The sequence below is a fragment of the Heterodontus francisci genome, chromosome 1 (assembly GCF_036365525.1).
Source record: "Heterodontus francisci isolate sHetFra1 chromosome 1, sHetFra1.hap1, whole genome shotgun sequence".
Taxonomy (NCBI): domain Eukaryota; kingdom Metazoa; phylum Chordata; class Chondrichthyes; order Heterodontiformes; family Heterodontidae; genus Heterodontus; species Heterodontus francisci.
The window spans coordinates 275,224,205-275,236,521 of NC_090371.1; the positions used below are offsets into that span (position 1 = coordinate 275,224,205).

At 41.3% G+C, this 12,317-nt stretch overlaps 1 protein-coding gene across 6 annotated transcripts in view; it reads left to right on the plus strand.

The window, feature by feature from the left end:
* The window catches only part of tbck (TBC1 domain containing kinase), a 196,372-nt gene that overhangs the window by 153,999 nt on the left and 30,056 nt on the right, over nucleotides 1-12,317 (plus strand). For all 6 annotated transcript variants that reach the window (XM_068045581.1, XM_068045572.1, XM_068045590.1 and 3 more), the window contains one exon: nucleotides 10,676-10,835. In XM_068045581.1, coding sequence (XP_067901682.1) covers nucleotides 10,676-10,835 — 160 coding nt within the window. The remainder of the gene's footprint in view (nucleotides 1-10,675; nucleotides 10,836-12,317) is intronic.

Consider the following 12,317-nt stretch of genomic DNA (forward strand, 5'->3'; position numbering starts at 1 on the left):
CAGGGATTAATCAAGGATACTCCGCATGGCTTTTCAGGGGGAGATCATGTCTAACAAACTTGATTGAATTTTTCGAGGAGGTGACTAGATGTGTAGATGAGGGTAAAGCAGTTGATGTAGTCTACTTGGACTTCAGTAAGGCTTTTGAACAGGTCCCGCATGGGAGATTGGTTAAGAAAGTAAGAGCCCAGGGGATCCAGAGCAAATTGGATCCAAAATTGGCTTAGTGGCAGGAGGCAGAGGGTGATGGTCGAGGGTTGTTTTTGCGATTAGAAGCCTGTGACCAGTGGTGTACCACAGGGCTCAGTGCTGGCACCCTTGCTGTTTGTAGTGTACATTAATGATTTAGACATGAAAATAGGAGGTACGATCAGTAAGTTCGCAGATGACACGAAAATTGATGGTGTCGTAAATAGTGAGGAGGAAAGCCTTGGATTACAGGACAATATCAATGGGCTGGTAAGATGGGCAGAGCAGTGGCAAATGGAATTTAATCCTGAGAAGTGTGAGGTAATGCATTTTGGGAGGACTAACAAGGCAAGGGAATATACAATGGGTGGTAGGATCCGAGGAAGAGCAGAAGGTCAGAGGGACCTTGGTGTACTTGTCCATAGATCACTGAAGGCAGCAGCACAGGTAGATAAGGTGGTTAGGAAGGCATTTAGGATACTTGCCTTTATTAGCCGAGGCATAGAATATAAAAGAAGGGAGGTTATGATGGAGCTATATAAAACTCTACTTAGGCCACAGCTGGAGTACTGTGTACAGTTCTGGTTGCCAAACTATAGGAAGGATGTGATCGCACTGGAGAGGGTGCAGAGGAGATTCACCTGGGCTGGAGAATTTCAGCTATGAAGAGAGACTGGATAGGCTAGGGTTTTTTTCAATAGAGCAGAGAAGGCTGAGGGGAGACCTGATTGAGGTATACAAAATTATGAGGGGCAGAGATAGGGTAGATAGGAAGAAACCTTTTCCCTTAGTGGAGGTGTCAATAGCTAGGGAGTATAGATTTACAATAAGGGGCAGGAGGTTTAGAGGGAAAAAATCACCCAGAGGGTGGTTGGAGTCTGGAACACACTGCCTGAAGGGGTGGTAGAGGCAGGAACCCTCACAACATTTAAGAAGTATCTAGATGAGCACTTGAAATGCCATAGCATACAAGGCTACGGGCCAAGTGCTGGAAAATGGGATTAGAATAGATAGGCTTGATGGCCAGTGCAGACACAGTGGGCCGAAGGGCCTGTTTCTGTACTGTTTAACTCTGACGTACAGACAATGAAGTACATTTTGAAGTGCAGTTGCTGTCATAATGTAGCACAGTGGTGCAGTGGTTAGCACCACAGCCTCACAGCTCCAGCGATCCGGGTTCAATTCTGGGTACTGCCTGTGCGGAGTTTGCAAGTTCTCACTGTGACTGCGTGGGTTTTCGCCGGGTGCTCCGGTTTCCTCCCACAGCCAAAGACTTGCAGGCTGATCGGTAAATTGGCCATTGTAAATTGCCCCTAGTATAGGTAGGTGGTAGGGGAATTGTGGGGATGTGGTAGGAATATGGGATTAATGTAGGATTAGTATGAATGGGTGGTTGATGGTCGGCACAGACTCGGTGGGCCGAAGGGCCTGTTTCAGTGCTGTATCTCTAAATAAAAAATTTTTAAAAATAAAATAAAAAATAAAAACTAATGTGCACACAGCAAGGTCCTAGAAAATGAAATAACTCACTAGATCTGTTTTAGATGTTGGTTTAGGGATGGATATTGGCCAGGACATCAAGAGAAACTCCCTTGCTCCTTTTCAAAAAGTGCCAAAGGATCTTTTACATCCATCTGAGGGGGAAGAGTCTGTCACTCTAGAATTGGCCTTTATAGCCACCCCAGGCACTGTTTCACAAACCACTGACCGCCTCTAGGTGCTTACCCATTGTCTGTCAAGACAAGGAGGCCAAAGAACAAGAAGAACATGAGAGGGGGCAGACAAGGCCTTAATTTAATATCTCATCCAAAAGGTTGTATGCCCAACAATGCAGCACTCCTTCAGTGCTGGACTGAATTGTCAGCCTAGATTATGTTGAAGTCTCTGGAGTTGGGCTTGAACCCACATCTAGGCTAATATTTCAGTGTATTACTGAAAAAGTGCTGCATTGTTGGAAGTGATGTCTTTTGGATGAGCCATTATATCCAGGCCCCATGTACCTTCACAGGTGACTAAAAGATTCCATCCGATGAAGAAGATTAAGTGAGTACTCCCAGTGTCCTGGCCATCATTTCTCTCACAACCAAAAGTAGATTAACCAGTCGTTTACGTCATTGTTATTTTGTAGGTAAAAATGGGTGCCAATTTGATCACAGTAAAGCCCCATAACACAGTGATTATGTTTCAAAAGTAATTCATTATTTTTTTTTAAAAGAAAGACTTGCATTTATTTAGAAATTACAAACACTGGACATCCCAAAGCACTTTACAGCTAATGAAGTGATTTTGAAGTGTAGTCACTGTCGTAGGAAATGTGGCAGCCAATTTGCACACAGCAAACTCCCACAAACAGCAATTTGATATTTATGAAACATTTGGTACGTCCTGAGGATGTGAAAGGCACCAAAAAATTTCTTTAGTTAGAGTTATCGTAATATTAAGTATGCTCATAGTTTTCGTCTCTCTCAAAAAGAATATTGGAGGGGACACAGGGAAAGGCTACACGGTTGATCCTGGAACTTAAGAGAATGATGTTTGAGGAAAAGATTAATTTGTTTGGCAGTGTCCCCTCTAATTTTCTTTTTGCCGTGTGTGGTCTGTTCTTCTCAATGTGTAATACCTTTAATTATTTTATGCAATGTCATGTGAGCAGCCAGCGCAGTACCTTCCAGATTACTGTGCATGCGCACAGTTTAAAAGAAACATTGTTGCCTGCTGTCTCTTTCCACTTTAAAGAAAAGATTGAGAGGAGATATGATAGAAGTGTTTAAAATAATGAAAGGTTTGGACCAAAGTAATCTTTTCTTGAATGTACAGGACTAAAGCACAAGGAATCAAGTTGACAAGTTAAGAACAACAACAAAAATAGGAAACACAGAAGGAACTTTTTATTAAAAGTTTGGTAACAGATTACTGGCACTTGTGGCGGAACAAGAAACCTTAATTGGTTTCATGAAGGAATTAGGTTCCTGTCAACAAATGGGATTCAGGGTTTTTAGAAATGCACTAAGGGAACTGTGCATAACTGGGCTGCATTGACCGTAGGTCTCCTTCCTGAAAATATTATAGCATCAAACTCCTTATCGTAACAGACCAGTGAGTGCCACTCTGCATACAACTTTGCACACATTCATTGAGCCCCTGTGATCATAGAATGAGAACAGAGCACCTTGTCAATGCGAATGGGAATCTGAAACCTTCTACTTTAACCAAGTTAATATCCTGTAGAACATTACGGTCATACCAAGTCAAATTTTTCAAAATGCCACCTTATTTTTCTTTCAATTATAAAGATGATTGAAGCACACTGCATCTTGACCAGTCCATTAATATAATTTATATTTCCACTTATGCAGTTCATTAAGTTGACTGGTCAAGCAGTATCCTCTTGTTTAATACTTTCATTTTGTGATCTATGATTGCCACAGACCTAGTCTTCCTAACAGAAAAACACACATTACTGCAAGAAAAAATCCAGTTGTAAGGGTTTACATGGTTTTAAAAAGCAGTAGTTAAATGATGATGAGCCAAACAATTATTAGAAAAGAACACTTCAAGATAACCTGTGCAACTCAATTTTTTTCTGGCTATTTTGCTGTAGCTTGGGATGACTGGATAATTAAGTGGATGACTGGCTCAGCTATTCTGACCAGAAAAAGTTAACAAAATGTTGCAGTGCTAACGTAGAACTGTACTTATCCACAAAAAAATCACTAAAAACTATGAAAGGAGCCGATTATGTTGAAAGATAGATCAAAATGTTAATCTTTATTAACTCAAAAGCCTTGATCCAGGATAATTAATCAAAGTTTATTTGTTTGATGTTGGTTTAAATGCAGCAATTTAACTCCGTGCCAAGGCATATGAACAGATCCCGGTGGTGCCAATGTTTTATCTCAAGAATTTAAATCCTTCAAGTTCCTTCCCTTGAATTGCCTGGAAAATAAAGTGAGTGGTTGAAATTTGCAAGGATTTAATGCTGCTGAAAAGTTTCGGTTGCACCTCGTGCCAAAATCTGAAGGATTTTGTTGCAACGTTGACTGTGCTCCTAGCAACCTAATTTATTTTATAATGTATGCCCTTTTTCCATTTTGTTATCTGTGAGTCTGCATCACTGTTAATGGCCTTGCGTTATAGTGTACATTCAGAGCTATGTAGTCACAGCTGTTAGTTTTTTTTTAGTCAAGCAAATAAAGTTTGTGAAGTTTTTTTTTAACTTTATTTTTATGAGAGTATTTGGGTAAACATTCCACCTGTTTTTTACTCACTTCTGATCTGCTTAGCCTGACTGCTGTAGTCGTTGCGTCTCCTCCTTTGTTGCTGTCACTGACCCTCTACTTGTCAAAGACTGCCGTATTGTGATTCTTCTTTTGAACTTTTCTGTTGGTGGGAGCTTGCTGTGCACAGATTGGCTTCTGCAACTTCACCACTACCACAACTGCTATACTTCAGAAATTACTTTATTTGCACTTTGAGACATGAGGAGCACTATGTAAATGCAAGTTCTTTCTAAATTTCTGTGTATCAAGTGTTATTTAATTAATGTAGATATGAAGACTCATAATGCAAGCTATCTCACTCTCTACCCCCTTTCCATTCCAACTACACCAATCTTCATGCCATTTATGGTCCATCTATTCACCCCATGCCTCTGAGATTCACCCAACTGATTACTAGATTCCCTCCACCTGTGCTTTGCCTGTGTCTCCCCTCCCCATCTTAAGTTAAGAAATTACAATTCATTCCTTTTCTCCACCTTCGTGTTAATAAATGCCAATTGTGAACACTGCTTCCAAACATTAGTATAATTCCCTCCACTATCACTGTTGTTCCTTTGGCCTCACTCTTCCAGCAAGGTGAAAACAGCTTCTTTCACTTCCATCTCATTGAACCTCTATTTTTCCTGCACAAGAAGATTTTAGAGCAATAAATAGCTAAGGGTAAAACACATTCCATAGTAAGGCATTAATCTGTCACAAAGTTGGATGTCTGGGGGGGGAAAAGTGAAATGTTTCTAGGGTACTCAGAAAACGAGATCCCAAATGAAAGGGATTAGAGTAATGCATTTGAACTACAGTTCACATTTGTTCATAGGTGCTTCTGTCTGCCTTAATGGTTCTAATGAAGTATGTGTGGGGCAGCAGAGTTCCAAGTATGATTCTACAGCACAAGCGCCTCATAATTTAACAGGAATTGGCATTTAGTTGCTACAGTCTTATTCACGGAGGCTGTAAAGCTGGCTGGTGTATCAAGTGGAAATGCCAGAGGAATGGAAAAATGTGCTCTCCCTAGGTTGGAGTTGAAGTGCATTGTCGGGATAGGGTAAACAGAGCACTCTTCTGCATCTGACCCATGTTTTCCTGGCCTGACAGTACTTGATGCTATCACTGGATGAGGAATCAAGGGGGATAATGTAGACTTTGGCCAATTGTTTAAAGTGAGAAATATTGGATCAGCCTCCTGTTATGGATATATATCTAATGAAATGAAAATGAGGAGAGATTTATAAGGGATGGCTGATCCATTTTATACTATTGGCCAAAGTCAAAATGACCCCCACTGAATTCCTCAGTTCTGACGTTGCTGTTGTTAATAGGCATCTATTCACAGAAACCTGTGGGTGTTTCTTTGGTAGCAACAACAGAATGCCAAAATGTTATTCAAGCAATGATGTCAGCTGCAGAATTAAAATAAAAGCCCTAAAAGTCCATTCAGCACACTGCAAAGCTGAGCTATGTTTAGAACAGAGCTTGTATATTGCCTCTGGTGGTTGTCCAATTGGCACGTACACTTCAGGTCAACAAAAGTGGAACAGCTTTAGTTTTCAAAAGTGTCTTTTATCCCAATGCTAGGAACTTGTCGGAGTTTTTGTGTTGAAGAGAAAGGGATTCCTTTGTAGTTTGGAGGAAATGGGGAGAGCCTCCTCTTGGCCATGGACACATTGGTGCTAATGAATTCCCAAGCGTCGTGTCAGCTGTTTCACAAAAGACGCCATGAGGAGCAGTTGATTTGAATTTGCAGCTCAGGAAAGCCCAATTTTTCAAGGTGCTTGTGTTTCTAAGGAAACAGCTACTGTAAAAGCAATTAGAAATGGAGGGGCTGCACAGTTTCCTCAGAGCAGGGTCTCCACGCTCATTATCTGACAGTGATTGAAACTTCGGAGGCATGCTGTAGAAAGATGAAAGCAGTAGGGTGATGACCCTTATTAGAGCTTCCTCCTCCTCCTCCTCCCTAAGCAAGGAGCAGGAATCCTCCTCACTAGAGCAGGACACACAAATACACACTGAGGGATGTTTATTTACATTAGCACTTCGAAATGAGCTGGTGATTAAAGCCATATTTAGTGGGTGCAGGATGTTTCGGGAGAACTAATTACAGAACAAGCACTTTTAAAGCATCATTAAACGCGAGTTTATCACTGGTGGTAACTGGTTCTGTCTCTCGTACACATCGGGTGGATTAAGAAACAGCTTGTTTTCGTGCTTTATGGGAAGAATTTACTTTGGGTTATTTTAGTCAATATCGTTAGATGGTGTAAATGAACAGCAGGATTCCAACTAGTATAAGGTCATTACTACATTTAAAAAAAAAAGTAATAGTATGTTACAAAATAGTGCAAATGCTTCCGCTATTATAAAATTTAAAACTATCATTGAATAGTAGAATCAGAATGCCTTTCTGGTTAAGTATGCACATCGTGAACCTCATTATTACTAACTCCATCACTTATTGTCATGCAACCAGACTATTATAAACTGTATTATGTATCTCTTGTATTACAAACTCTAGTACTTGCCTTGAGTTCTAATGCATTAAACTTGTATGGAATCTTGCTTGGACCACACACTGTACTCAGTTCTGGTCTCTATCATAAAAAGGATATGGAGGCACTGGAGAAGGTGCAAATATGATTTTAAGTTTCACAAGGATGATATCAAAACTCTTATCAGGAAAGGCTGAGCAGGCTGGGGCTTTTTTCACTAGAAAAGAGAAGGCTGAGGGGTGACATGATGCATGTATTTATGATTATGAAAGTGTTCGGGGGTAGAGGTAGAAAAAAACATTTCCACTTGTGGGTGAGTCCAAAACTAAAGGTCAGAAATATATGATCATCACTAATAAATCCAGGTGAAACCTCTTTACCCAAAGAGTGATAAGAATGTGGAATGCGCTACTGCAAGGAGTAGTTGAGATGGATAGGAAGATGCATTTAAGGGGAAGCTAGATAAACATATGAAGGAGAAAGGAGCAGAAGTAGTGGGGTGGATGGAGGCTTGTGCGGCCCATAAGCATTGGCATAGACCCGTTGGACTCAATAGCCTGTTTCTGTGCTGTAGACTCAATTTAATTATATGCATTGCTTCACTGATCCCAATGGAAACTGCAGCACGCCTCTCAATCCACTTGACCTTGTTAAACTTCTGTTTACTTTTATTTTTCTATATTGCATTTCATCTCCAGTTCTCATTCAATTCTCCTTTTAAAAAATATATAAATATATACTCCTAAATATTGTGAATTAGGCCCTGTTTTGTCAGCGATAACTAGTAATGTGTGGTGTATAGAATGTAAACTGGGACAAACCACAGAGATTTCCTTCAGTGCTTGTGGTTTCCAGTGTTGTGTACAGTAGCATGTGGAAATGATTGTAACGTAATGTAGTGCAATAAACACTATTCTTATCCTGTGGCTTTGCAAACATTGCAGTTAAAGATCTGAGAGAGACTCTGAAGGAGGTGGGTGGTAGGTTCGAGTCCTGCAGAGGCCACCTATGCTGAAGTGTCTACTTCTGCTGGTGGTATACAGTTACGAATTATTCTGAAGCCGTTTCATATTTTGCAGCCAACTTCTCCATTCCCTTGACCTCTCAAGAAGGTTTATAAAGGAGCCGTCACCAATGGGAAGGTTATGACATGTTTACATATACAGTATTTGCTCGCTCATTAATGTTATGGATAGACTTCCCAGTCTTTTTTTTACCACATACGATAAACCCACCTACGGTAACACACTGGGGTGAATATTCAAATTCGTTTGCTGTGTAAAGGAAAGGCAATAATTTTATTCCATTGTTCAGTGAAAATTTGAGCCTCAGACATCCATTGTTTAGCCCATAATCAGCAGTGGAATGGAACTCACAGATCAATGCCTCCCAGTCATACTGCACTCTGTGCATTCACTGAGTCTTATTACTTTTTCAACATAGAATTATGTTGGGAAATGGTTTAGAATTGAGTTTAATCTAGCCAAGTATTAGATTTGTTTTCCTCCATATATGTTGATCAGATGTCTGGCTCTGATTTAATATTTATCTTGTGTTTATAGTTCAGTGCAACTCAGTTAATTAGCTCTTAACATTGGGAAAAGAAAGAAATATTTGCTTTTATATTCTGCCTTTCATGATCGCAGTATGCCCCAAAACACTTTACAGCCAATTAAGTACGTCTGAAGTGCAGTCACTGAAGTATGTAGGAAACATATCAGCCAATTTTCACACAGCAAGGTCCTACAGCCAGTAATGAGATAGTGACCATAGGATTTAGTGATGTTGATTGAGGGATAAGAATTGGCCAGGACACCAGGGTGGCAAAACTCCCCTGCCCTTCTTCGAATAATGCCACCGGATATTTTGCGTCTATCTAAGAGGGCAGATAAGACATCAGTTTAATGTCTCGTCTCATCCAAAAGGCAACAGTACAGCACTCCCTCAGTACTCTGCTGAAGTGTTGATGCTACTGAGACTCCTCCGAAACTGAAAACTGTCTGTCTTTTAGAGACTGTTCAGAATTAGAAGCTATTGACTTTGGGGGGGAGGGGGGGGGGTGGGGAAGCAGTGCACACCTGACAGCACATAATGATGCGTTCTATTTTTAACCAAGTGTGAATTTTTTTTTCTGTGATTGCGCCTTTATAGTTTGTAAAACAATCAAGTGTCTAGATGTTTCTCTTTTGTGGTTTACATGTGATGCAAGCATCAAATAGATATTGTTACGTGTGGCACTGGTTGCTTTGAATTCCAGAAGCAGTAATGAAGATTTGTCTCTAGTGTTTCTGAAAGTTTAATTAATCTCATGCTGCGATGAAATTGATTATCAATATTTGTCATAAAATATGAGCAGCATTAGCCAAGAAAATGATCCTTGGTGCAACCCAAGTATGTTTTTAATATCAGATGTCAGAACAACGAGGTACAAATGGACAACTATCGCCAGAGTTAGCCTATTAGTTCAGTGATAGACATAAGCTCGTGCCTCACTAAACTTTGTTAAAATTTGCAAATGGATTTTAATCAAAATAATTCGCATTTAGATATCTTCTGTGCATTGAAAAAATATATTGGCATTTATTGGACAAAGTACATATGCATTTCTTCTGTCGTTCAGCTGTCAGGATATAACTTGCAGCTGGGCCATTTACAATATTTGAAGGTTTACTAAAATTTCTGAAGTGAAGAGTGGCAGTAGTTTCAAATGTTAATCAGTCTCCCGTTGCATTGTCATTAGAGAGTCAAAACCAAAGGCTGAATTTTAGTTGTGCTCCACGGTGGCGCGCTTTGAACTTGGCGGCCTTCAGACACAGAAGTGCTGCCGAAGAGCCCCCGCGATATTACGCGCGGGGCTCATTTAAGTGGAGGGAGCGGGGCGTCCGCCCCGATGATGTAGAGAGGGCGGCTGCCACGTTCCCAGCAACGGCATCCGGCGCCACTGTGCAGACACCAGCGCCATTAAACCCTTAACACAGATTTAAATTTATAAAGGAACATTACTGCCGATTTTTATTAAATAAACACGTTATGGAGGCCCTTCCCCAACCCCTCAAATGGTCTTTTAATTGGCCCTCATTGACAAAAAACACTTTATTCCCTACCCAAACTTCCCCCCCCACCCCCCAACCTTCAATCATTTGCCCTTCAACCCCTTCCCACCATTCATACAACCAATAAAAATCAATTTCCCTGCTCCCCCACCCCTCCTGCCCTGAAAATGTTATTCCTCCCCCCCAGATTGTCGCCCTGGAACTCCATATGGAGTTCCGAAGGCAGGCGAAGCACTAAATGGTGGCCATAAAATCGGCCTGGGACTGCCGTCGTCTGTAGGTAAGTTTATTTACATCTCATTAATGTTAATTTAAATATGCAGATGAAGGGCCCGGTGGCGAGGTCACCGCACCAAGATCCCCCCCACCGCCGGTAATATGCGGCAGGGCCCTTGCTGTCGGGTCGAGGCGGGTGCCTCCCCGCAGAACTTTACCGGTCCCTCCGCCGTGACTCGAGGCATCGAGAGGCTGGTAAAATTCAGCCCCATGTGTAAACTTCGGATTGAAAAGGGGTTGGACCGTGTTAAACATGCAGTTTTTCAAGGCTGTATCTCAGAATTCCATTACAAACCGGCGTAGCTAAAGTAATGCAAATGTTTCAGATAACCATTTCCTCTTTTTTTTTTCCCCCCCCCCCCAATGCGGCTTTCCTTGACCATATTTGTACCAGATTCACTCGTGGCCACATTAGTGGCAGCATAAACATTCCATACAGTTCTGCCTTCGGCCCGGACGGTGAGCTGAACCAGGGTGCATCTACCAGCTTGCTGCAGAGCTTCAAGGGACGTGTCATTGTCATTGTGGGGAACGTGGTCAGGAATGCAGCCGATGTAAGTTACTATCCCATTTTGTTCTAAAATATCCTGCTGAAATGCTTCTGTCGTTGTGCCTGTAGCTATACCTTCAAATCCTTGCTGGAGGGAGGATTTACGAAACAAAGTCGACTTTTAACAAGAAAACAAACAGGCAATTAGCTCATTACGGAAGCTGAAACTGAGGTCCTCCAAGAAGGTTGGCTCCTGATGGGATGATGACAATAACATGTGGCTCAGGATGGTCTATGTGTGTTGATTTATTAGCTGCCCACCTCAGGATCCTGAACTGGACACCTGAAACTTCCTGGTACCAGTTAACCCTTTGACTTGAAAGAGTTTTTCAGTTTTCCCACTGCGCACATCTTTACTTCCATAAAATATTTTTGTAGATGCTTTTTGTCCATTTTAAATGTGTCATAAGATAGAATGAGAAATACGCAGAATCATGAGAACAAGAATCTATATTATTTGTACTCTTGGAACTATCTGAAGAATCTAAATATTAGAGTTAGTGGGCACCTAGACTACAGCTTTATCGCTGCTATTTCACTTCATACCAGTGCTGACATTACGCTGTGCGTCAGGAGTCAGGGCTCCATCTGACCCTGGTGAGAAGTTGTGTCAGACTCTTGGAGGAGTCAAGCTCCTTTTGTCTTGCATAGGGTCTGTGCTTGTCCCACAAGCTCCCTACACTCGAGTCTCATAAAACCATCAGCAACTCCAAAGTAGGCTTGCCAGATCGCACAGGTCAGTGGCTAGGAAGGTGTAGCATTAGTGAATGTAGCGGGTTTACTTTGGGTTAGTTTACTGAGTCTGCAAGACCCACTAGTTGGAACCAGAAGCACTAACCCAGCACTTAAACTCAATAAAATGAGCAGATACAGTCTGGTACAACCTGGGTTTGCAAGGGACCTAACTCATGGCTGACCCTTCAATGCACTACTGAGGAAGTGCTGCATTGTTGGAATCGCAGTCCAAATCAAAAAACAGTGCTTCATGTGGATGTAAAAACCTTATGGCAGTACTTGAAGGAGAGTAGGGGAGTTTTCCCAGCGTCTTGGCCAACAATAATATCCTAACCAACATTAGCAAAAACAGATTCCGAAGAAGGGTCACTGACCCGAAACGTTAACTCTGCTTCTCTTTCCACAGATGCTGCCAGACCTGCTGAGTGAATCCAGCATTTCTTGTTTTTGTTTCAGATTTCCAGCATCCGCAGTATTTTGCTTTTATTTTATTAACTGACTATCTCATCTGCTGATAATAGGTCCTTGCTGTGTCTAAAATTGACTGCCATATTTGACTACATAACAACAGTGGCTGCATTTCAAAAGTAACTCTTTGGTCGTAAGGTACTTTTAGATGTCCTGACGGCACAACAGATTGCTTTATAAAGCAATCATCTTTCCTTCAAGTGGAGTATCAAACCACATTTAAAAAGTGCCCAGGAAACACTTTTTAAATCTGCCTGCAATTACTTTAAATGTTTAGATAGTA